The sequence below is a fragment of the Salmo trutta genome, chromosome 2, assembly GCF_901001165.1.
Source record: "Salmo trutta chromosome 2, fSalTru1.1, whole genome shotgun sequence".
Taxonomy (NCBI): domain Eukaryota; kingdom Metazoa; phylum Chordata; class Actinopteri; order Salmoniformes; family Salmonidae; genus Salmo; species Salmo trutta.
The window spans coordinates 46,880,166-46,906,766 of record NC_042958.1 but is presented as its reverse complement, the minus strand read 5'-3'; the positions used below and the strand labels follow the sequence as shown (position 1 = coordinate 46,906,766).

The window sequence follows — 26,601 nt, the reverse complement described above, 5'->3', positions numbered from 1 at the left end:
CATGATTTGTTTCTGTGTTGATTGGTCATGCCTTGTCTCTGTGTTGATTGGTCATGCCTTATCTCTGTGTTGATTGGTCATGCCTTGTCTCTGTGTTGATTGGTCATGCCTTGTCTCTGTGTTGTAGAACCTGGGTCCATCAGTGCTGGCTGGTGTTGCTGTGATGATCCTCCTGATCCCTTTAAATGCTGCCATCGCTGTGAGGACACGAGCCTACCAGGTATACATAGCTCCCTCTGCTGCTCTGAGGGCTTATCGTTGGGGACAAGGAGTTGAAGTAGTGGTGATGATGATTGTTATTAAAGATGATAAAGTCTCATCGAAAATAAGTTGGTTGTTTAATCTAAGGGTCAAAGTAGAAACATGTGCCCAACTTTTTACCACAGAAATGCTAAGGGTCCAACAACAAAGCCCTGTATAGATCTGCTGGGAGTTTGTACTATTGTGCTTCAAACTAGAAAGTATGTGCCCTAAGGCCTGGAGAGAAGCAAAAAATAATTCCGCTTCCCAAGAATAGTAAATCCCACTTTACTGGCTCAAAGATCTGACCAATCAGCCTGTTACCAATGCTAAGTAATCTTTTTTGGGGAAAAAATGGTGTTTGACCAGATACAATCGTAGACTGCTGCTGGAAAACGTATGTGTTATGGCTTTACACCCCCTGCTATATTGTGGATAAAGAGTTACCTGTCTAACAACACAGAGGATGTTCTTTAATGGAAGCCTCTCTATCATAATCTAGGTAGAATCAGGCATTCCCCAGGGCAGCTGCCTAGGCCCCTTACCTTTTCAATCTTTACTAATTATATGCCACAGGCTTTGAGCCAATGTGTCTATGTATGTGGATGACTCAACACTATATATGTCAGCTACTATAGCGAGTGAAATCACTGCCACCCTTAACAGAGAGCTCCAGTTAGTTTCAGAATGGTTGGCAAGGAATACATTAGTCCTAAATATTTAAAAAACTAAAAGCATTGTATTTGGGAAAAATCATTCACTAAACCCTAAACCTCAACTAAATCTTGTATTAATAATGTGGAACTTGAGGAGACTAAACTGCTTGGAGTAATCCTGGATTGTAAACTGTCATTGTCAACACATATTGATACAACAGTAGCTAGGATGGGGAAAAGTCTGTTCATAATAAAGCGCTACTCTGCCTTCTTAACAACACTATCAACAAGGCAGGTTCTACAGGCCCTAGTTTTGTCACACCTGAACTACTGCTCAGTTGTGTGGTCAGGTGCCACAAAGTGGAATATTACAGAACAGGGCAGCAAGACTGGCCCTGAAATGTACAGGGAGAGCTGACATTAATAATATGCATGTAAACCTCTCATGACTCAAAATGGAGGAGAGATCGACTTCATCACTACTTGTTTTTGTAAGAAGTGTTGTCATGCTGAATGCACCGTGGTGTCTGTTTAAACTACTTGGACACCCATGCATACACCACAAGACATGCCACCAGAGGTCACTTCACAATCCCCAAGTCAAGAACAGACTATGGGAGGTGCACAGTATTACATAGAGCCATGACTACATGGAACTCTATTCCACATCAGGTAACTGATGCAAGCAGTCGAATCAGATTTTACTAAAAAACAGATCAAAATGCACCTTATGGAACAGCTGGGACTGTGAAGAGGCACACACACACACACACAGACACACACACACACAGACACACACACACACACAGGCGCACACGCACAGGCACAGACACAGGCACAGACACAGGCACAGACACAGGCACAGACACAGACACACACACACACATGATAAGACATGCACTCTACACACGTACACATGGATGTTGCATTGTATATATGTGGTAGTAGAGTAGTGGCCTGAGGGACACTAAATGTGTTGTGAAAAGTGTTATGAAATGTAATATTTTAAATTGTATATAACTACCTTAATTAATGTTGCTGTAGCCCAGGAAGAGTAGCTGCTGCCTTGGCAGGAACTAATGGGGATCCATTATAAACCCCAGGAAGAGTAGCTGCTGCCTTGGCAGGAACTAATGGGGATCCCTAACAAACCCCAGGAAGAGTAGCTGCTGCCTTGGCAGGAACTAATGGGGATTCATTATAAACCCCAGGAAGAGTAGTTGCTGCCTTGGCAGGAACTAATGGGGATCAAAATAAATACAAATACACTCTCTCCTTCTTCCCCCATCTCTCTCCCCCCCACCCCCCCTCTCTCTCCCCCTCTACCCCCCCCCCCCCCCCCTCTCTCTCTCTCTCTCTCTCTCTCTCTCTCTCTGCCCCTCTACCCTCTCTCTCTCCCCCTCTACCCTCTCTCTCTCCCCCTCTCTCTCTCCCCCTCTACCCCCCCTCTCTCCCCCTCTACCCCCCTCCATGCCCCTCATTTTCTCTCAGGTGGAGCAGATGCAATACAAGGACACTCGTATCAAACTGATGAACGAGATTCTGAACGGGATCAAAGTGTTGAAGCTGTACGCCTGGGAGAACTCCTTTAAAGACAAGGTTCTGGAGATCAGACAGAAAGAGCTCAATGTTCTCCGCAAGACGGCCTACCTTGGTGCTCTGTCTACCATGGCCTGGACCAGCGCACCATTCCTAGTACACACAGCATCTATATTATCCTTGTTGTACACTATATACCATTTTTGTATAAGGAAGGTCAACTCCTCGTAATATTATATACTAATAGCTGTTTTAGATGGAGTGAGTACACGCTGACAGCTGTAGTGTAGACCCATGAGCTGCCCAGAGGATCTACTTCCATGCTTTTTTTTCTTAATGTCTCCTCAGGTTGCCTTGATGACGTTTGCAGTGTACGTGACAGTGGATAAAAATAACATTTTAGATGCGGAGAAAGCCTTTGTGTCTTTGTCTCTGTTTAATATCTTACGGTTCCCTCTCAATATGCTGCCCCAAGTCATCAGTAGCGTTGTACAGGTAGGCTCTCCTCCTCCTATCACTCTCCTCCTCCTCCTCACTCTGCTCCTCCTCCTCACTCTGCTCCTCCTCTCACTCCCCTCCTCCTCCTCACTCTGCTCCTCCTCCTCCTATCACTCTCCTCCTCCTCCTCCTCACTCTTCTCCTCCTCCTCCTCACTCTGCTCCTCCTCTCACTCTTCTCCTCCTCCTCACTCTGCTCCTCCTCTCACTCTCCTCCTCACTCTGCTCCTCCTCTCACTCTTCTCCTCCTCCTCCTCACTCCGCTCCTCCTCTCACTCTGCTCCTCCTCCTCCTCTCACTCTGCTCCTCCTCCTCCTCTCACTCTGCTCCTCCTTCTCCTCTCACTCTGCTCCTCCTCCTCCTCTCACTCTGCTCCTCCTCCTCCTCTCACTCTGCTCCTCCTCCTCACTCTGCTCCTCCTCCTCCTCTCACTCTGCTCCTCCTCCTCCTCTCACTCTGCTCCTCCTCCTCACTCTGCTCCTCCTCCTCACTCTGCTCCTCCTCTCACTCTGCTCCTCCTCCTCCTCTCACTCTTCTCCTCCTCCTCCTCTCACTCTCCTCCTCCTCTCACTCTGCTCCTCCTCCTCCTCCTCTGCTCCTCCTCCTCCTCTCACTCTGCTCCTCCTCCTCCTCTCACTCTGCTCCTCCTCCTCCTCTCACTCTGCTCCTCCTCCTCCTCTCACTCTGCTCCTCCTCTCACTCTGCTCCTCCTCTCACTCTGCTCCTCCTCCTCCTCTCACTCTGCTCCTCCTCCTCCTCTCACTCTGCTCCTCCTCCTCACTCTGCTCCTCCTCCTCCTCTCACTCTGCTCCTCCTCCTCCTCTCACTCTGCTCCTCCTCCTCCTCTCACTCTGCTCCTCCTCTTACCCATTCTGTCACTCCTCCTGTGCGTGTGTATTGTGTTGACTCTGTAGCTTCTCATCAGGCCAGCGTGTCTCTGAAGCGTATCCAGGACTTCCTGAGTCATGAAGAGCTGGACCCAGAGTCTGTGGACAGGAATAACACTGCCACAGGTAAACATGGATGCGGCTGACCAAGGAACCAGCCCAAGCTGACCAAGAAACCAGATGAAACTTGGCTGGGCTGGTTCCATTTCGCTCCCTAGGCTGTTCTGATAGGCCATAGGCTTTTCACTGACATGAAGGGATAGGATAGAGGAAAGTTAGTGGGACAGGGCCTCTGAGGCAATCTAATGGTCTGTTTCTGTTGTCATTCTAATGGTCTGTTGAGTCATTCTAATGGTCTGTTGAGTCATTCTAATGGTCTATTGAGTCATTCTAATGTTCTGTTGAGTCATTCTAATGGTCTGTTGAGTCATTCTAATGGTCTATGTTTCTGATAAGTCATGCTGACATTGGCCGTTGCCATGGTTCCCGTCTGCCATTATTGTAGACGATTGAGTTTTCAATAAGTAACAATGGGGGGGGGGGTTGTAATACATTTTGGTTCTGCATACTGTAGTCATTACTCTTGGCTTTTGTAATATAAACATTTTGGACTCTACCTTGAGGTGACTTAAGGGAATTGGACACACAGGGATTCCACAGTGTATAGTCATGGCTTTTCCTTCTTGGCTCTGAGACCTTTCGAATGTATGCTTCTAAGTGTCCAGTTTGGTAATGCTGTGTCATGATTGGTGTTTTCCTAACTGCCTTTCATTCTTACACTGTGTTCTCCCCTTCAGATAGCTCAGTGACTGTTGTCAATGGAAAGTTCACCTGGGCAAAACAAGATCCTCCTGCTCTGCACAAGTAAGTTAGCGAGTTGTATCATGAAAAGGACAAATAACCATTTAAGGGAACGAATGCACTTTACTGATGTGCCTTGGTGTGTGTTTGTCCGCAGTATAAACCTGATGGTGCCGCAGCGCTCTCTGCTAGCGGTGGTAGGACATGTAGGCTGTGGGAAGTCTTCTCTGGTGTCAGCGCTACTGGGAGAGATGGAGAAACTGGAGGGACACATCTCCATACGGGTACGTCTGCACTCAATTCAGTTATACTAACTGAAGATTGGTGGGTCAATTATTTGAATGATTGAACGATTGATTGACTGATTGATTGTTAGGAGTTGGGGTTTAAATTGATTGTTAGAGTCTATACATTTTTAGGGTCTAGTTGTAGTTTTCATCTGTACTGAGTTCCTTCACTCCTCTCCTCCAGGGTTCAGTGGCCTACGTCCCCCAGCAGGCCTGGATCCAGAACGCCACTCTGAGAGACAACATTCTATTTGGCAAGGCCTACAACGAGCAGAAGTACCGCTCTTGTCTGGAGGCTTGCGCCCTGACCCCTGACCTGGAAGTACTACCTGGAGGAGACCTGACTGAGATTGGAGAGAAGGTAGGGAGATGGGATAGAATCTAACATGGGTTGTTTTTGGAGCTAAAGGCCATGTTAGCCCACTGAACTAAAGCTTAGGCATTAGCTCTGCGAGTTAACTTGGGTCTTCGAGTCTCAAAGCAATTACTTTTGAGATCAGTGATTTGCTTGTTATTGCTAGCTTTCTAGTGATTTCTCTCTGTCTATCTGTCCCTCCTTCCCTCAGGGTATCAACCTGTCTGGTGGCCAGAGACAGAGGGTGAGTCTGGCCAGAGCTCTGTACAACGAGGCAGATGTCTACCTGCTGGATGACCCTCTGTCTGCCGTGGACTCCCACGTGGCCAAACACATCTTCGACCACGTCATTGGCCCAGAGGGGGCGCTGCAGGGCAAGGTGAGGAGAGTAGTCAATCTGCTCTGTTCTCCATACACTACAGAAGAAGAGAGACACATTCTGAGGGGTAGCAGAGAGAAATGGACTGGTTCAATATTTTGTCCTTTATCAACAATTTTCGGTGGTATGAGATCGAGACCAGTCAGATGTCTTGTACTTTATCAACAATCTTCGGTGGTCAGTCACTACATAGCCATGTTAGAATGGACAAAAGTGGCAATCTCCTACAACTGACAAGTACATAAGTTATATTCTGTCTAGTTCAGATAGTAAAACTCATTTGAAGAGTCCTCAACTACAATAGAGGAAGTAGTCACTTTTATTTGTGGTGTGTTGTGTTCCATCCTGTCTGCTGGTTGGTTTAGTAGCATATCTATGACTTTGTTGTGCTGATAAGAAACTTCAGCACAGAAGCTGGTTGGAATGTGCAACACTTGGGTGTGTAAATTCAGTATGTGTATTACATATTGCAATATGTTATTGATATTTGTCTCTAAGTCAAACATGCCAACATGTTTTCAGCACTTTAATTTCCCTGACTGATCAAAACAAATTTTCTCATGTTCTCTTGTCTCTCTGCAGCAGATACATTTTGAGCAATATGTTTGGAACGTCTATTTGCAATAAAATCGCAGTATCGAATGGCAATACATATTGTATCGCCACCTAAGAATACGGATAATATCGTATCGTGAGGTCCATGGCAATTCCCAGCCTTAATGAGAGCCTCTTTTCATTTACCCCAGACGCGTATCTTGGTGACACACGGCATCAGCTTCCTGCCGCAGGTGGACAACATAATGGTGATGGTGGAGGGCAGGGTGTCGGAGATGGGCTCATACCAGGAGCTGCTCCAACAGAATGGAGCTTTCGCTGAGTTCCTCAGAAACTATTCCCTGGAGGACATCATAGAGGACGAGGCAACAGGTACAACGACCTGTTACTATAGCAGAGAGATTCAGAACTTACTCTCTGAGGTCCGTAGCACTGCTGATTTTCTGTTCCACCTGGTTATTATTTGCACCCACCTGGTTTCCAGTCAGTCCCTGATTATAAGGGAAGAATTTAAGGAAAGCAGTGGGGTCTTCAAGGTCCAGATTTATATTTGAGGACTAAAGCAGAAAAACATACTATTGCTGTTTCTGCCCTTGGAGAGATATCTAAAGCAGAAAAACAGATACTATTGCTGTTTCTGCCCTTGGAGAGATATCAAAAGCAGAAAATCAGATACTATTGCTGTTTCTGCCCTGGGATAGATATCTAAAATAGATACTATTGTTGTTTCTGCCCTTGGAGAGATATCTAAAGCAGAAAAACAGATACTATTGCTGTTTCTGCCCTTGGAGAGATATCTAAAACAGATACTATTGCTGTTTCTGCCCTTGGAGAGATATCTAAAGCAGAAAATCAGATACTATTGCTGTTTCTGCCCTGGGAGAGATATCTAAAACAGATACTATTGCTGTTTCTGCCCTTGGAGAGATATCTAAAGCAGAAAAACAGATACTATTGCTGTTTCTGCCCTTGGGGTTCTACTGTTCACCCTATACCAGTGCCTATCAATATTTGTCCTGGAAGGCAACTGGGTGTGCAAGCTACTGGGTTTTGCTCCAGCCCTGCTCTAATACATCTAATTCTGCTAATCAAGGTCCTAGTCAGGAGCTGATTAGATTATTCAGGTTTGTTATAGTAGGGTTGGAACAAAACCCAGTAGCTCTCTAGGAGGAGAGTTGCCCGCCCATGCCCTACACCTGTAGGGGTGTGTACACCTGCTCCATAATTACCACGGTAACCCTGTGACTCAACACCCCACAGTGGCTTTGATTGATGAAGAAGAGGACTTCCCTGATGACGTCCTTAGCAACCATACAGACATGGTGGACAGTGAACCAGTGGTCGAGGTAAAGAGGAAGTTCATAAGGTACAGTATAAGCCTCTATAACACTTCATAAGGTACTCATAAGTCTCTGTAACAGTTCATAAGGGACTATAAGCTTCTGTAACTGTTCATAAGGTACTCATAAGCCTCTGTAACAGTTCATAAAGCACTATAAGCCTCTGTAACTGTTCATAAGGTACTCATAAGCCTCTGTAACTGTTCATAAGGGACTCATAAGCCCCTGTAACAGTTCATAAGGCACTCATAAGCCTCTGTAACAGTTCATAAGGCACTCATAAGCCTCTGTAACAGTTCATAAGGATCTCATAAGCCTCTGTAACAGTTCATAAGGCACTCATAAGCCTCTAACAGTTCATAAGACAGTCCCTCCGGGATTCCGTCATGTTTTTGTGTGATAGTTGCAGTCCAAAATGCTTGATTTTGCTGCAGCAATTCCGATTTTGTCATATTTGTCACATAAATGCACTGAAGGGGGGAAATGTTTGTTGACATGTTGCTTGATTGAATAATTTTATGCACAAAAAAATCTGTTTTTGGTCAAAATTGCGAGCCATGTTTTTGTAGGGGGTTGATCGGACGGTTATATGCGATAATATTGCAATGATTTTACTTTTATCTGGTAATAGTGCAGAGATTTGTCAAATTTGCAAACCCTGGCATAATATGCAGGGAATTGTTGATTTTGACAAAAAATTGTAGACCACAGAATCTCAAAATCCTGAAGGGGCTTCGGTATGTTTAACCCCCTCTGTGATAGACAACTGCTGTATTCTATGTGGTTTTAGACTTTAGTTGCTGTCAAGCATTTTGCGAGAAATTTACTTTTGAAAAGTACGATACACATAACGATTGATTGACCAATCAATCACTTCCTCCCTTCCTGCAGGCAGATCAGCGTCATCTCAGGGGACCTGGAGAACCCAAGGAGCAAGTCTGTCCGGAGACGTCTGTGCAGCGAGAGGAAGCACGCTGAGCCTGACCCAGAGAAGAAACTACCCAAGGTGGAGAAACTCATCCAGGCAGAGACCACTGAGACAGGCAGGGTGAGTAGAGATATGGAGATACATTGTTTAGTAAACCTGGTTGAGGGTGTGGACTTCTACCCTCTCCTACCTCCAGGTGTATTCCTAGACAGTACAACCTCTGACCTCTACCCTCTTAACCCTGACCTTTTATTAACCTCTCTCGTCAGGTGAAGAGCAAGGTGTTCTGGGAGTACGTCAAGGCAGTAGGACCTCTGCTGACCCTCTGCATCTGTTTCCTGTACGGCTGTCAGAACGCTGCTGCCATCGGAGCCAACATCTGGCTGAGCCAGTGGACCAATGACGCGGCTCAGAACATGACTCAGGAGAATGTCAGCATGAGGGTGGGGGTGTATGCTGCTCTGGGCATAACACAAGGTGAGGAGACCTGCTGTTCATTACCTTAGGATAAGAATACCTGTCCACCCTAAGATGACGTCAATGGTGAAGAAAGTATCTCTACAATTCAATATTTATAGCGATTAGAACGTGGTTACATTTGTTCATGGTGTTTGGGTCGTTTGTCCCAAAGAGAGGTTTTGTTATTGTAGGTATTGTGTATGTTTAACTTTTTGACTGTATGACACTAACTATGAATGGTTGGTTTTGTGTGAGGACTTTGGCCTCTACCCCTCAGTAACACTGGAAGCTTGATTTGAATTTCATTGAAAAGGGTCTCAGCATTCAGGATGGAGGACACATACAGAACCCACTGTGTCCTCAACCCTCATCTACCTCCCTCCCTCCCTCTCAGGCATCCTGGTCATGGTCTCGTCCTTCACCCTGGCCATGGGGAACATCGGAGCAGCCAGGAAGCTCCACTACGCCCTCCTGGACAACAAGTTTCACACCCCCCAGTCTTTCTTTGACACCACCCCCATAGGCAGGGTCATCAACCGATTCTCTAAGGACATCTACGTCATCGATGAGGCACTGCCCTCCACCGTTCTCATGTTCCTCGGGACCTTCTTCTCCTCTCTCTCCACCATGATAGTCATAGTGGCCAGCACCCCCATCTTCGCTGTGGTCATTGCTCCCCTGACTTTCATATATGTCTTTGTCCAGGTATTGGTTCTGTTCTGAGGAGCTAACAGTTGCTTGCTCTACTCTCTAGGACAGGAGTTTATGGTGTCAAGTAATACTTTTCCTTTACATTTTTGCCAAAGTGTGTTGCTTACGTTCCTGAATGCAGCATGCAGCGCCCTGATTGGTGGAGCAGTTTATGTGACCTTTGAACTTTGGCTTTTTGTTTCTTTTCAACTTTTTGTGTTCCTGTTATCTGTTGAGTTTTCTCTCCTCCTCCCTGTCTCCTCTTCCCTAACCATGCATTCACTTCCTCTCTCTCTTTACCTACACACACATACATACAGAGCGGGCCATGTTGATTCACCAACAGCCGGTACAGTAATGAATAGTGAAGGAGGCTTCTGTTCTCCTGAGTTGTGTTTGTTGACTGAGGTGGTCAAGCTGAGACCCGGAGAATACTGCTGTGTGTTCTTTACAACCTCACGTCCTTCTCAGGGACACGCTGGAGAATGGTGATTTATACTATAGAGTGGCGTTGGATGAAGTAGCCCCGAGGCAGTAAAATTCTGGTCTTTTGATCAATCAGATCAGTTCTGAAAAAGATCTGATGTGAAAAGATCTGATAGGATTTGTCAAAAGACCAACAAGTGGATAAAAGATTTGGCCTGTATCTAGTGTGCTGCTGCCCTCTGGTGGTGAACGAATGGAAAGACAACTTGTAGTCAGTTTGACACTACAGGTATCTGTCCACAACGGTAGGGAGTTACAATAGGGAGTTAGAGGTTTGTTTCCTGTCTAACTATACAGGGTATTGATTAGCTTCAGGTTTCCATACAGTGTCTTTACCCTTTGACCCAGGAAATTAATATGAGGGTCCTCTTGTGCCAAAATACTACATACCAGTGGGCTGTGAAGACCTAGTATTAGCTGAATCCCAACTTGAGTTAAGATGAATGAATGCTGAGAGAGAGATGCTTTCATTTCAAGAAACCACCTCCTTTCAACCCGTTTGATCAGTTCCATAGACAAGATGTAAAGAGATTTACATTATCCTGACGTGAAAACGGTTTACTTTGTGTCTGGGTTTGGATGTTTCGCTGAGGGCTACTGGGTCTTATGCTTGGTCATCATTTGTTTTACCAGTGGTCCAGTAGCTAGCAGTTTCCTGAAGTAGGAAAATGGATATATTTCTGCCGGTGAACCATTTGAAACTGCAGTTCTTACGGTTGAATATAAGCCAGGGTTCTGTGTGTTCACGTGCCTCTGGAGATGCTTACTATCTAACTGGAACAACGGCATATGATTCCTGTCTTTTTTTTGCTTTTGTCAAGGCATACTTTATATCTGCGTGGTCTTTTGTCATGGCATACTTTATATTTGCGTGGTCTTTTGTCAAGGCATACTTTATATCTGCGTGGTCTTTTGTCATGGCATACTTTATATCTGCGTGGTCTTTTGTCAAGGCATACTTTATCTGCGTGGTCTTTTGTCATGGCATACTTTATATCTGCGTGGTCTTTTGTCATGGCATACTTTATATTTGCGTGGTCTTTTGTCAAGGCATGCTTTATATCTGCGTGGTCTTTTGTCAAGGCATACTTTATATCTGCGTAGTCTTTTGTCATGGCATACTTTATATCTGCGTGGTCTTTTGTCATGGCATACTTTATATCTGCGTAGTCTTTTGTCAAGGCATACTTTATATCTGCGTGGTCTTTTGTCATGGCATACTTTATATCTGCGTAGTCTTTTGTCAAGGCATACTTTATATCTGCGTGGTCTTTTGTCATGGCATACTTTATATCTGCGTAGTCTTTTGTCAAGGCATACTTTATATCTGCGTGGTCTTTTGTCATGGCATACTTTATATCTGCGTGGCCTTTTGTTGACCTTCTCCCTGTCTTTTAAAACTTACTTACTGGGATTGGTGGTTTATTTGTGGCCATTCTTTAATTGTTCTACTTGAATGAGTTTTATCTTAAAACATTATTTTATCTTAATCATTTACAGTGTTTTTTTAAAACCAAACCGTACACTACAACATTATGATGGCGTTTAAGCACTAATGGAAGTTGAAGTGTTGCTTTTTAGTTTGTAATCAAATGTGTTTAGTCCTGAATGCTTTAGAATTTGATTTGATAATGAAATTAAATAATACTTATTTCTTAGAATAATTTTGGGGCCTGGTGGAAAAAGCATCTGCAGTGTTTAGATATGTGTTATAGCTTGTACTCCAGGGTTTAGATATGTGTTATAGCGTGTACTCCAGGGTTTAGATATGTGTTATAGCGTGTACTCCAGGGTTTAGATATGTGTTATAGCGTGTACTCCAGGGTTTAGATATGTGTTATAGCGTGTACTCCAGGGTTTAGATATGTGTTATAGCGTGTACTCCAGGGTTTAGATATGTGTTATAGCGTGTACTCCAGGGTTTAGATATGTGTTATAGCGTGTACTCCAGGGTTTAGATATGTGTTATAGCGTGTACTCCAGGGTTTAGATATGTGTTATAGCGTGTACTCCAGGGTTTAGATATGTGTTATAGCGTGTACTCCAGGGTTTAGATATGTGTTATAGCTTGTACTCCAGGGTTTAGATATGTGTTATAGCTTGTACTCCAGGGTTTAGATATGTGTTATAGCGTGTACTCCAGGGTTTAGATATGTGTTATAGCGTGTACTCCAGGGTTTAGATATGTGTTATAGCGTGTACTCCAGGGTTTAGATATGTGTTATAGCTTGTACTCCAGGGTTTAGATATGTGTTATAGCTTGTACTCCAGGGTTTAGATATGTGTTATAGCGTGTACTCCAGGGTTTAGATATGTGTTATAGCTTGTACTCCAGGGTTTAGATATGTGTTATAGCTTGTACTCCAGGGTTTAGATATGTGTTATAGCGTGTACTCCAGGGTTTAGATATGTGTTATAGCGTGTACTCCAGTGTTTAGATATGTGTTATAGCGTGTACTCCAGGGTTTAGATATGTGTTATAGCGTGTACTCCAGGGTTTAGATATGTGTTATAGCGTGTACTCCAGGGTTTAGATATGTGTTATAGCGTGTACTCCAGGGTTTAGATATGTGTTATAGCGTGTACTCCAGTGTTTAGATATGTGTTATAGCGTGTACTCCAGTGTTTAGATATGTGTTATAGCTTGTACTCCAGGGTTTAGATATGTGTTATAGCTTGTACTCCAGGGTTTAGATATGTGTTATAGCGTGTACTCCAGTGTTTAGATATGTGTTATAGCGTGTACTCCAGTGTTTAGATATGTGTTATAGCGTGTACTCCAGGGTTTAGATATGTGTTATAGCATGTACTCCAGGGTTTAGATATGTGTTATAGCGTGTACTCCAGGGTTTAGATATGTGTTATAGCGTGTACTCCAGGGTTTAGATATGTGTTATAGCGTGTACTCCAGGGTTTAGATATGTGTTATAGCGTGTACTCCAGGGTTTAGATATGTGTTATAGCGTGTACTCCAGTGTTTAGATATGTGTTATAGCGTGTACTCCAGGGTTTAGATATGTGTTATAGCGTGTACTCCAGGGTTTAGATATGTGTTATAGCGTGTACTCCAGGGTTTAGATATGTGTTATAGCTTGTACCCCACTGTTTAGATATGTGTTATAGCGTGTACCCCACTGTTTAGATACTGTATAATGCTGTTTGTCTCTCTTCCCCACGGCTTTAGAGATTTTATGTGGCCACGTCTCGGCAGTTAAAGCGTCTGGAGTCAGTCACCAGATCTCCCATATACTCCCATTTCTCTGAGACCATCACCGGCTCTAGTGTTATCAGAGCCTACGGCAGACACGATGCCTTTGTACTAATGAGTGACATGAAGGTGGATGAGAACCAAAAGAGTTACTACCCTGGTATAGTGGCCAACAGGTAGGTGGTATCTCTCTCCTACTGTACGTTCACTATGGACTCTGGAGGACAGTGGCTGTGTTCCAATTGTCTTAATGTACTTCCTTTCCTCATTCCCTTTTTTGGCTCCTGCTGATCTGAAGTGGCTTTGTAAGGATCCAAGGGCCCTAGGATTCTCTTTACAAAATGACGGATTAATTTAGTGGACAGTATTTGTCCATTTGGATTTTGAGAATTGTAACATAGCCACTGACTGGTGCTAATGTTGAAAGCTCAACAGACTAACATGTTCCATCACAAATGACATACAGTAAGACATTGGTGTCCCACTTCACAATAAGTGGCCCTAATCCTGAATATAGCCTATATTTGCATGGTGAGGTAGTTACATAAACAGATACAGTGCATAGACATACTGTGTGTCAGTGCTGCTCTAACTGTGTGTCGTGTTCACGTGTGTGTGTGTAGGTGGTTAGGGGTGCGTATAGAGTTCATTGGGAACTGCATCGTGCTGTTTGCTGCTCTGTTTGCTGTGATCGGGAAGGACAATCTCAACCCTGGACTGGTGGGACTCTCTGTGTCCTACGCTCTACTGGTACAGTACAACACATTCATAGATCTACTGCCCGTCTAACTGTCTGATACACATTTCCATGAAATGGTGCCCATTGCCTGCCACTGTGATTCTGTTGTGCTAGTGTAAATGACGTCACACTGCTTGCTTAGCGAGTTTAGCTTCCTCCTGATTTGGCTCATATTGAGGCTCGAACCAAGGACCACTGCCTCGCAAACACACGTGACCGTCTTCCTGAAGCGTCTTACCCAGTCATGCCCCTGAAAAGCTAGCTATCCGGCATTGCAAGTGGGGCCTCTTCAGTCTGAGGAGTTTCACAGATCCCCATCTGCTACACTATGTTGGAGATGGAATCCAGTGTTTTAAAAGAGATCTGGTATGATGATGTAGGATAGCTTAATGACACTGCTTGTGTTTTCTCCCATAAGCATCACTCATGCTATAGTACTGTGTTGTCCTGGTAACAGGTGACCATGTCACTGAACTGGATGGTGAGGATGACGTCAGATCTGGAGAGCAACATCGTCGCCGTGGAGAGAGTCAAGGAGTACTCTGAGACCAAAATTGAGGTACAGAGCACACACGCAATGCTTACTAGGGTAGGACATTACATATGGAAATCAACCAATGAACCAGGTCTAATCGCTCAGAAGTACAAGGCAAAGTGACAGTGGAAATGTTGTGTTGTTGCCCACTGTTTGTTTCTTATGACCACCTGAGTTCTGTAAATAGTATTTATATATATATTTTTTTTTCATAAGTGTGTTTATATTTTTGGCTGACTCACAACCATAAAAGACTAACACAAGTGAAACTAGATCTATAACTTGGATATTATGTACCGTACAGCGATTCCCTTTGATGTGAGCGGCTGGGCTATATAGCGTACTGTACATTTCAGACTACATTGATTATTACCTAAATATAACCCCTTCTTTACTGATCATGTGATTGAGTTTCTAGTATACTGTGTTTTCTGAAATATGGCTCTTATCAACCTCTGCGAAATGTGGGCAGAATTTGCAAGTGTATATAAAGTGTATTGTTGCACATAATTGTGTTTGTGTATGTTGCAAGGCCCCATGGGAGGTGGAAGACAAGAAGCCTTCCCCTGATTGGCCATCCCAGGGGAAGGTAGAGTTCCTTGACTACAGTGTGAGGTACAGAGAGGGACTAGACCTGGTCCTCAAGAACCTCACCCTCAGCGTCGTTGGTGGAGAGAAGGTGAGAACCACAGGCCTAAATGGTGTGAGGAGAACATGCATTTTAAACACGATGCATATAGATGCCGCAACAAGGCCTCAAATGCAGTCACAAATCATTGGAGAAAATTGACACCGTGAAAACACCTGGAAAATGTTCATTTTGGGGGTGAAAAACATTGCTTTCATACGCCACCCGGGACATGTTAAATGGTTGTTTAACACACTGTTACAGAATGTACCCCCATGAAAGGACGCTGTACTCCTGCCATCACATTTTATACACAGATAAAATGCTGTTTAGTTTATCAGAGCAGGTGCTGATGTGTGTATCAAGCACTCAGATATCTGGAACAAGTGTTTGAATTGAGACTGGTAAACTACAATGCTCGCTGAGCGTGCAGTTTTCCGGAGGGTTTCATTATGTTGGCCTGCGTGTGTTACAGATAGGTATCGTGGGTCGTACTGGGGCTGGTAAGTCCTCTATGACACTGTGCCTGTTCCGGCTGTTGGAGGCGGCAGGGGGAGAGATCACCATCGACGGGGTCAAGATATCAGAGATAGGGCTGCATGACCTGAGGTCGAAACTCACCATCATACCACAGGTACACACACACACACACACACACACATACACACACACCATACACCTTCCTCACCTCCACCTCCACTACCCTCACTACGTCCCCAGGAACCAGTGCTGTTCTCTGGCAGTCTGAGGATGAACCTGGACCCCTTTGATAAGTACAATGACGGGGAGGTATGGAAAGCTCTGGAACTGTCCCACCTCAACAAGTTTGTCAGCAACCAGCCGGCTAAACTGGAGCTGGAGTGTTCAGAGGGAGGAGAGAACCTCAGGTAACATAACCCCAACCACTTAACAGCTGCATGTTTTGAGACACATTTACACCTGTAGAAGGCCTTTACCTGTATATTCAGGTGGGAAGTAAAACTAAACTAACAACTTTTGGAATACAAACATGTCTTTATTAGGATTTTCACATTCACCTTTCACATTTTACTCGTCTGGAAAATAATGTAATATATTTGTGTGTGTGTTCAGTGTGGGCCAGAGGCAGCTGGTGTGTTTAGCCAGGGCTCTACTGAGGAAGACGAGGATCCTGATCCTGGATGAAGCTACAGCAGCCATCGACCTAGAGACAGATGACCTCATCCAGTCAACCATCAGGACACAGTTTGAGGACTGCACCGTCTTCACCATCGCTCACAGACTCAACACCATCATGGACTATACTAGGTAATGTACAGTACATTGCACATGCATACACAAACAGACGGACATACATATATACAGTGCATTCAGAAAGTATTCAGACCCCTTGACTTTATCCACATTTTGTTATGTTACAGCCTTATTCTAAAAAAATCCTCATCAATCTACACACAATACCCCAAACAGGTTTAGAAATGTTTGCATCCTGTTTCCATTGATCATCCTCAACTTGATTGGTGTCCACCTGTGGTAAATTCAATTGATTGGACATGATCTGTAAAAAGGCACACATGAGGTTGAAGGATTTGTCTGTAGAGCTCCGTAACAGGATTGTGTCAAGGCACAGATCTGGGGAAGGGTACCAAAAAATATCTGCAGCATTTAAGGTCCCGAAGAACACAGTGGCCTCCATCATTCTTAAAGGAAGAAGTTTGGAACCACCTAGACTCTTCCTAGAGCTGGCCGCCCGGCCAAACTGAGCAATCGGGGGAGAAGGGCCTTGGTCAGGGAGGTGAGCAAAATTCTGACGATCAGAGCTCCAGAGTTCCTCTGTGGAGATGGAAGAACCTTCCAGAAGGACAACCATATCTTCAGCACTCCACCAATCAGGCATTTTTGGTAGAGTGGCCAGACAGAAGCCACTCTTCAGTAAAAGGCACATGACAGTCCGCTTGGAGTTTGCCAAATGTCACCTAAAGACTCTGACCATGAGAAACAAGATTCTCTGATCTGATGAAACCAAGATTGAACTCTTTGGCCTGAATGCCAAGCGTCTCGTCTGGAGGAAACCTGGCACCATCCCTACGGTGAAGCATGGTGGTGGCAGCATCATGCTGTGGGGATGCTTTTCAGTGGCAGGGACTGGGAGACTAGTCAGGATCGAGGGAAAGATGAACGGAGCAAAGTACAGAGATCCTTCATGAAAACCTGCTTCAGAGGCCAGATGACCTCAGACTGGGGAGAAGGTTCACCTTCCAACAGGACAACAACCCTAAGTACACAGCCAACACAATGCAGGAGTGGCTTTGGGACAAGTCTCTGAATGTTTTTGATTGGCCCAGCCAGAGCCTGGACTTGAACCTGATCGAACATCTCTGGTAGGAGACCTGAAAATAGCTGTGCAGTGATGCTCCCCATCCAATCTGACAGAGTTTAACAGAATCTGCGGAGAAGAATGGGAGAAACTCCCCAAATACAGGTGTGCCAAGCTTGTAGCATCATGCCTAAGAAGACTCGAGGCTGTAATTTCTGCCAAAGTTGCTTCAACAATGTACTGATTAAAGGGTCTGAACAATTTTAGAATATGGCTGTAACGTAACAAAATGTGGAAAAAGTAAAGGGGTCTGAATATTTTCCGAATGCACTGTACATACGTACATATACTAAACAAAAAAATCTAAACGCAACATGCAACAATTTCAAAGATTTTACTGTGTTACAGTTCATATAAGGAAATCAGTCAATTGAAATAAATAAATTAGGCCCTAATCTATGGATTTAATATGACTGTACAGGGGTGCAGCCATGGGTGGGCCTGGCAGGTCATAGGCCCACCCACTTGGCAGCCAGGCCCACCCACTTGTGAGCCAAGCCCAGCCAATCGGAATGAGTTTTTTCCCACAAAAAGGCTTTATTACAGACAGAAATACTCTCGGTTGTGAGGTCAATTGGACGTACTGCCAAATTCTCTAAAACGATATTGGAGGCAGCTTATGGTAGAGAAATGAACATTCAATTATCTGGCAACAGCTCTGGTGGACATTCCTGCAGTCAGCATGACAATTGCACACTCCCTCAGAACTTGAGACATCTGTGGCATTGTGTTGTGCAACAAAACTGCACATTTTAAAGTGGTCTTTTGTTATCCCCAGCACAAGGTGCACCTGTGTAATGATCATGCTGTTTAATCAGCTTCTTGATATGCCACATTTTTCAGGTTGATACATTTTCTTGGCAAAGAAGAAACGCTCACTAACAGAGAAATAAGCTTTTTGTGCGTATGGAACATTTCTGGGATTTTTTCATTTCAGCTCATGAAACATAGGACCAACACTTTAAAATGTGTTTATATATTTGTTCAGTGTACATACATACATCTTTTGATCAAAGATGCTGTTTTTGTATCTTGTTAGGTTTCTGGAGAGAATATATGACCTAACAAAGTTCTGAAAGATTCTACTAATACATCTTCTCTTATTTGCAGAGTGCTTGTGTTGGACAAGGGACAAGTAGCTGAATTTGACACTCCTTCAAAACTTTTATCCAAGAGAGGAATCTTTTATGGCATGGCTAAAGATGCTGGACTGGCACAATAGCCTCTCCTCTACACATTTATAAAACCTATTGTGCCTTCTGGCAGAAAACAGAGTGCCAGTGAATGTATCCTTTTATACGCTGCAGTCTACTGCGAAACCAGGATAAAACACTTTTTAATGTAAACTTTTTAATGTAAACTTTTATGACGAGTGAGTTTCAGGATAAATCCAGCTATTTTTGTACCGTATTGTTTTTGTTATTTAAGCTAGACATTTTATTATTAACAGATGTCTGATGGGGAAGTTGGCTCAGTTCAATGTGTGATTCCTTTGTGAACCATGTATGTAAAAACTTGAATTCTGTACCACCAAAATATGAAATATGATAATGCCTTTATTAAAGAAATTAAGACTGCCTTGTAGATGTTTCTGTGATAGTTTTCATTTTTATATATGATCATAAAACATGTTAACTACTCTGGTATAACCTACGCTACAACAGCAACATGGTTAGCAATGTAGGAGAAAACCAATGTACACTGCATGCACAATTATTAGGCAAGTGAGTATTCTGATCTTATCATTGTTTCTATTCACATTTTCAAACTCCAAACCATATAAACTTGAATGCTTATTGGATTTAATCATTTTCAGGTGATATGTATTTGTGTAATGAGGGAGGGTGTGGCGAAAGTGAATAACACCTTATATCAAGGTGTGCATAATTATTAGGCAGTCTCATTACCTCAGGTAAAATGGGCCAAAAAATTAATTTAACTGACACTGAAAAACCAAAAATGTAAAATGCCTTTCAGACGGATGCGACACTCTTTAAATAGCTAAACTATTGAGGTGTGACCACCGGACATTCAAACGTTTTGTTGCGAAAAGTCAACTGGGGCGCAAAAAACGCATGGGGAAGCAAAGGCGCAAATTAACTGCAAAAGACTTGAGAAGAATTAAACGTCAAACTACCAAGAACCCATTATCCTCCAGTGCCACCGTATTCCAGAACTGCAACCTACCTGGAGTGTTCAGAAGTACAAGGTGTCAAGTGCTCAGAGACATGGCCAAGGTCAAGAAGACTGAAACAAGACCACCACTGAATAAGATTCACAAGTTGAAGCGTCAAGATTGGGCAAAGAAATACCTGAATACCAATTTTTCAAAGGTTTTATGGACAGATGAAATGAAAGTGACTCTTGATGGACCAAATGGATGCGCCCGTGGCTGGATCAGTAATGGACACAGGGCACCACTTTGAGTCAGGTGCTAGCAAGGTAAAGGAGGGGTACTGGTATGGGCTGCGATCATTGAGGATGAGGTAGTTGGACCTTTTCGGGTTGAAGATGGACTGAAACTCAACTCCCAAACCTACTGCCAGTTTCTGAAAGATTCTTTCGTCAAACAGTGGTACAGGAAAAAGTCCTCAGCATTCTAGAAGGCCATGATCTTTATGCAGGACAACGCTCCATCACATGCATCCAAGTACTCCACTGCTTGGCTAGCCAGCAAGGGCCTCAAAGATGCCTGAATAATGACCTGGCCCCCTTCCTCACTTGACTTAACTCCAATTGAGAACTTGTGGGCCCTTCTCAAACGTGAGATTTACAGTGATGGAAGACAATACACCTTTTTGAACAGCATTTGGGAGGCTGTGGTTGCTGCTTCAGTGAAAATTGATCGTAAACAGATCAAGAAACTGACAGACTCCATGGATGGAAGGCTCATGGCAGTTATTGAAAATAAGGGTGGCTATATTGGTCACTGAATATTTTTGAAAGGCCAAAAATGTTATATAATTGTCATTTTGTGTTACTTATGTTACACTTACTCTAAAAATTGAGAATAAACAAGTGAGTTGAGAGAAATTATTTTTGTAATTTAGTTGCCTAATATTTGTGCACACTTATATACACTGCTCAAAAAAATAAAGGGAACACTTAAACAACACATCCTAGATCTGAATGAAAGAAATAATCTTATTAAATACTTTTTTCTTTACATAGTTGAATGTGCTGACAACAAAATCACACAAAAATAATCAATGGAAATCCAATTTATCAACCCATGGAGGTCTGGATTTGGAGTCACACTCAAAATAAAAGTGGAAAACCACACTACAGGCTGATCCAACTTTGATGTAATGTCCTTAAAACAAGTCAAAATGAGGCTCAGTAGTGTGTGTGGCCTCCACGTGCCTGTATGACCTCCCTACAACGCCTGGGCATGCTCCTGATGAGGTGGTGGATGGTCTCCTGAGGGATCTCCTCCCAGACCTGGACTAAAGCATCCGCCAACTCCTGGACAGTCTGTGGTGCAACGTGGCGTTGGTGGATGGAGCGAGACATGATGTCCCAGATGTGCTCAATTGGATTCAGGTCTGGGGAACGGGCGGGCCAGTCCATAGCATCAATGCCTTCCTCTTGCAGGAACTGCTGACACACTCCAGCCACATGAGGTCTAGCATTGTCTTGCATTAGGAGGAACCCAGGGCCAACCGCACCAGCATATGGTCTCACAAGGGGTCTGAGGATCTCATCTCGGTACCTATGAAATTGTCTCCTATTAAGAAACTGTCTTTTGCGGCTCTGTGGATTGATGAGGAATTGAAAAGCTGTATGGATGAAGCAAAAGGAGTGGCTAGAAAGTCTTGCTGCACAGCTGATTGGCAAACTTACTGTAAATTGAGAAAATAAGAAACTATTATGAAACTAAGATAAATTATATAAAGTAGGATGGAAAAAAGCATTGGAGTATTAAATGAAATTATATGCATAAAGACTAATTAAACTCCATCTTTCATTGACTCAGATGGCTCATTCAGCACAAAACCTTTTGACGTTGCCAATTATTACTGTTTCATTAGCAAAGTGGGCAAACTCAGGCATGAAACGCCAACAACAAATAGTGAGCCGTCATATTCATGCATAAAATACCTAATAATGGAAGAAAAGCATTGTCATTTAGAATTTTATAAAGTCAGTGTGGGAGTGGTGGAAAAACTGTAAGTAATGAGAAACCTCCTGGCATTGACAACTTCGATGGTAGTGAGGATGGTAGTGGACTATATCTCCACTCAAATTTGTCATATCTTTAATCTGAGCCTGGAGAAAAGTATTTATCCTCAGACCTGAAGGAAGCTAGTCATTCCTCTAACCGAGAATGGTAAAGCGCCCTTCTGGTTCTAACAGCCGACCAATCAGCTTGCTGCCAGCTCTTAGCAAACTTCTGGGGAAAAAATGTGTTTGACCAGATAGAATGCCTTGCTGACTAGGACAATGGACTGCTTGTTATAAGCAAAGTAAGAGGCTGTTGACACTCAAAGTTGCTACTTCTCTTTGAACAACAGTACAGGAACCTTTCTGGTTATATTATTCCTATTTTAAATTGATGTAGTTACATTTTTCACATTTTAGTCATTTAGCAGACACTTTTATCCAGAGCAACTTACAGTAGTGAATACATACATTTCATTTTCATTCCATGCATTTTTTTGAATTTATTATTATTATTATTTTGCACTGGCCCCCCCATGGGAATCGAACCCACAACCCTGGCGTTGCAAACACCATGCTCTACCAACTGAGCTGTTATTATGTCATGTTTTGTGTGGACCCCAGGAAGAGAAGCTGCTGCTTTAGCAACAGCTAATGGGGATCCAAATAAAATACCAAATAACTGAGCTATAAACCTTCTACATGAAATGCCTCACTGACTAGGACAACGGAGTCCTTTTTACAAGCAAAGTAAGAGGCTGTTGTCACTCAAACTTAAGGTATTGGTGCCAAAACCACTGTCGTAATTGATTAGTTTCAAAGTGTCAAGCTTGCTCACCTAAAAGCTCTCCCGAAACCACCAGTGAGGTAAATACATGAATGCTGAAGTTACTTTAGTGTAGCACTAGAGGAGGCCCTTTAATCACACTCCGTCGTACCTCACAGCATAGACTGTACCTCATAGGCTCCGGCGTCAATACAGATGGGAGCCGGTGTTGTCTAACTATGTTCCCTCTTGGCGTTGCTAGTGCCACGGGCTTACCAACTGATCCACACAGGACCACACTTACCTTGTAACGACTCCGCAGCAGTACTGTCCTGAATGCAGTAAACACACTAAAGCCACCCTGACACTGACTAACATTGGACCTTTCCTTCAGTGTCAATAAACCAATAAACCTAAACATTCATTTGAAATGTCAAGCATTTCATCAAGTCGAATTACACAATGATAGTGAATCTGTCCCACAAACATCGAGAGCTCTGCTGATATTTAGCCTCTTATAATGAAGCTTAGTCATGACTGCTGTGATGGATGGTTGATGTGGTCTCTCAGGATGAAGTTGCTCACAGATCCAAGGTCAGTTTTATGTTTCCCCAAAAATGGATTTGAGGAGAGTAAACTGATCCTAGATTTTAGGCCTAAGGGCAGAACAGCCCTGATCTCTAATGGAGGGGGAGTTTATCCCCAGATTGCTCAAAGCATGATGCCTCTCGCTCCACACAACAGAACCACAGAGCTCTGTGGTGTTCTGGGGACGACTTGTGGTCGACTTTTCTCAGCAGTGTTTTCCTGCATTAACTGTGTGTTGTTCTAACGTCAGGCCATAAGCTGCCGAACACCCCCCCTCCTTCCCTCCAAGTCACCCAACACCAAACGCTGACAGGTGATTGGTTCAGCTGACGATGGATGAGCTCAGAGTAGAGCCCTGCACTGGCAAACATTTTAAGCCTGAGCCTTACCCATGCTTGTGACTTTCAGGCCCTACTCAGGCCCAATTGCTTCTGACAAATTTAAAGGCCGGACCTGCCTGAAATCAGAAATAACTTCCTCCGTTAGTAAATCCATTAGCTGCTCCTCTCTCTCTGTCACTAGCTCCTGCACGCTGCTCGCTCTGCATGCACTCTGCTCATGGCAGCTCGTGAGTATCCATAGCAACGGCTCCGCTTGGGCTGCTCTGCTCAGTGAAAAGACATTAGAGAGCAGTTAGTTGTACAGTTACTTTTCGTCATTGTAAACTCCAACTCAAGGAACAGTTATTTTCTGTGAAATAATCTCTCCTGTTTCATATTTGACGAGGTTGAAGGACTTCTGACACCATGTTATGATCTTAGTCAGACATGACTGTATTGCGCAACAGAGCACGAGCGAATGGCTCAGCTACAAAATGTTTATGATCAATTTAGCGATACCTGAGCCCTACCCGTAACCTAGTTATGAAAAAACAGGCCCTACCCGGCCTTAACCAGATGTATAATATCAGGATAGTACAAGCAACACGTAACATGCAGACAGAGAAACATATCACAAGCAACACATAGCATGCAGACAGAGACACAGGACAAGCAGCACGTATCATGCAGACAGAAACATATCACAAGCAACACATAGCATGCAGAAAGAGATGCATATTACAAGTAACACGTAGCATGTAGACAGAGAAAAACAAAACAAGCAATACGTAGCATGCAGACAGAGAAACAGGACAAGGAACACGTAACATGTAGACAGAGACTCATAGGACAGGCAACACGTAGCATGCAGACAGAGACGCATAGGACAAGCAACACGTAGCATGCAGACATAAACATTTTACAAGCAACACGTAGCATGCAGACAGAGAAACATAGGAGACGCAACACTTATCATGCAGACAGAGAACATCATGCAGACAGAGAAACATCTGATGGCAGTGTATTCCAGACATTGGAAGCTCTCACAGAGAAAGCAGATTGACGAAAGGTGCTTTTCCTTAAGGGAACTATACAGTCACCTCTCATGGCAGACCTTGTGGATCTGCTGCCATCGGTTTGGGTTTTCTGTTTAACAAAAGTACTGAGTGGAGGGGGAGCCAGGCCATTCAAGACATGCGTCGGTGTATTGCACAAGATTTTCCAACTCAGGAGCTCATGCTTTCTGAGGATGTAACAGTGATGATGGCTATTGGGCTTCCTATCAAGCACTTTGAGAGCCTGTTTGTAGACAGACTGAATGGGTTTTAATGTTGTATGTTGTACAGCAAGCTTGGGCCCAACTAGTCAAGCAGTATGTTAAGTGGGCGGAGTATCATAGATTTGAAATACAGTTTTGCTACCTCTGTAGTCAAACAATTAAGTATAAATCAGAAATTAGCTAGGTTGAATTTGGTTATTTAAGTTAACTTTTTCACCTGCTTTTTAAAAGAGAGGTTGGAATCAAGTATGATGCCAAGGTACTTAAAATCAGATACCACCTGGAGCTTCTCCCCTGACACAGAGACATCTGGCTCAGTAGCATCAGTTGCCCTCTTTGTGAAGAACATGCAGACATTTTTTTTTCACATTGAGATGCAAACATGAGTCACTGAGCCACTTTATAACATGGACCATTAGTAGTGAATTCTTGTGCAGCTTGTCTTTTGCTCTTTGCATGCACATATATCACTGTATCATCTGCATAAATTTACACTTCAGACCCAGTACAGACAGAAGGCAGATCATTAATGTACAGGCTGAACAGGAGGGGTCCCAGTATTGACCCTTGGGGCACGGCCACATCATAGCTGAGAGTGGGCGACAGCTCATTGCTCACTCTGACACACTGAGTTCTGCCTTCAAGGTAAGATTTCATCCATCTCAAGGCATCGGGGGAAAAGTTGAACTCTGATTTTGTGATAAGAACCTCATGGTTAACAGTATCAAAAGCTTTCCTTAGGTCTACAAATACAGCCCAACAACAACGCCCCCTTTGTCAATCTTGGACTTCATATTTTCCAGAAGAAAACAGTTGGCCGTTTCTGTGGAGTGTTTTGCTCTGAAGCCAAACTGTACGGAGTGTAATGTGAAGGGGCTGTTGTTGAGGTGGACAATCAGTTGCTCTGTTACACACTTTTCAGCAACCTTCAACACCACAGGTAGTATACTAATGGGCCTGTAGTTACTCCCGTCAGCAGGGACATCTGATTTAAAGATGGCCGTTTTTATGGCCGACTTCCAGAAGACAATTGCGTATGTCTTCACACCCCAGAGTTAATTCTAGATGATTGTGGACTACAGGAAAAGGAGGACCGAGCACGCCACCATTCTCATCGACGGGGCTGTAATGGAGCAGGTTGAGAGCTTCAAGTTCCTTGACGTCCACATCACCAACAAACTAACATGCTCCAAGCACCTCAAGACAGTCGTGAAGAGGGCAAGACAAAACCTATTCCCCCTCAGGAGACTGAAAAGATTTGGCATAGGTCCTCAGATCTTCAATAGGTTCTACAGCCACTGGGGCCAAGCTTCCTGCCATCCAGGACCTCTATACCAGGCGGTGTCAGAGGAAGGCCCATAAAATTGTCAGACTCCAGACACCCAAGTTATAGACTGTTTTCTCTGCTTTTGCAAGGCAAGCGGTACCGGAGCGCCAAGTCTAGGACCAAAAGGCTCCTCAGCAGCTTCTACCCCCAAGCCATTAGACTGCTGAACAATTCATAAAAATTGCCACCGGACAATTTACATTGACCCCCCCCCCCCCCCCCCCCCCTCTCCTTCGTACACTGCTGCTACTCGCTGCTTGTTTGTTACCTATGCATAGTCACTTCGCCCCCACCTACATGTACAGATTACCTCAACTAGCCTATACCCCCGCCCACTGACTCGGTGCCCCCTGTATATAGCCTCATTATTGTTATTCTTATTGTTTTACTTGTTATTCTTTTTTTTTGCCAACTTGGTAAATATTTTCTTTTTCTTAAACTGCACTGTTAGTTAAAGGCTTGTAAGTAAGCATTTCACGGTAAAGTCTACACTTGCTGCATTCGGCGCATGTGGCAAATAAAGTTTGATTTGATTTGAATATTCAACTACTTGTGTTTTCAAATAAAGAATATCCAAATACTTAGTTCCAAATGT

General features: G+C 43.8%; 1 protein-coding gene across 2 annotated transcripts in view; it reads left to right on the top strand.

The window, feature by feature from the left end:
* Nucleotides 1-19,149, top strand: part of LOC115156053 (canalicular multispecific organic anion transporter 2) — a 71,822-nt gene extending 52,673 nt beyond the window's left edge. The window contains exons 11-31 of one of the 2 annotated variants that reach the window (XM_029703272.1): nucleotides 128-220; nucleotides 2,388-2,591; nucleotides 2,784-2,930; nucleotides 3,858-3,945; nucleotides 4,617-4,683; nucleotides 4,778-4,904; nucleotides 5,092-5,268; nucleotides 5,474-5,641; nucleotides 6,388-6,568; nucleotides 7,457-7,562; nucleotides 8,428-8,584; nucleotides 8,734-8,941; nucleotides 9,318-9,628; nucleotides 13,284-13,483; nucleotides 13,931-14,057; nucleotides 14,504-14,605; nucleotides 15,114-15,260; nucleotides 15,685-15,843; nucleotides 15,930-16,096; nucleotides 16,302-16,496; nucleotides 18,676-19,149. In XM_029703272.1, the coding sequence (XP_029559132.1) occupies nucleotides 128-220; nucleotides 2,388-2,591; nucleotides 2,784-2,930; nucleotides 3,858-3,945; nucleotides 4,617-4,683; nucleotides 4,778-4,904; nucleotides 5,092-5,268; nucleotides 5,474-5,641; nucleotides 6,388-6,568; nucleotides 7,457-7,562; nucleotides 8,428-8,584; nucleotides 8,734-8,941; nucleotides 9,318-9,628; nucleotides 13,284-13,483; nucleotides 13,931-14,057; nucleotides 14,504-14,605; nucleotides 15,114-15,260; nucleotides 15,685-15,843; nucleotides 15,930-16,096; nucleotides 16,302-16,496; nucleotides 18,676-18,787 (3,243 nt within the window). In that variant the 3' untranslated portion in view covers nucleotides 18,788-19,149. Of the gene's footprint in view, nucleotides 1-127; nucleotides 221-2,387; nucleotides 2,592-2,783; nucleotides 2,931-3,857; nucleotides 3,946-4,616; nucleotides 4,684-4,777; nucleotides 4,905-5,091; nucleotides 5,269-5,473; nucleotides 5,642-6,387; nucleotides 6,569-7,456; nucleotides 7,563-8,427; nucleotides 8,585-8,733; nucleotides 8,942-9,317; nucleotides 9,629-13,283; nucleotides 13,484-13,930; nucleotides 14,058-14,503; nucleotides 14,606-15,113; nucleotides 15,261-15,684; nucleotides 15,844-15,929; nucleotides 16,097-16,301; nucleotides 16,497-18,675 lie in introns of those variants that run through there. The other variant, XM_029703281.1, reaches the window with a different exon arrangement.
* Nucleotides 19,150-26,601: the final 7,452 nt, after the last annotated feature.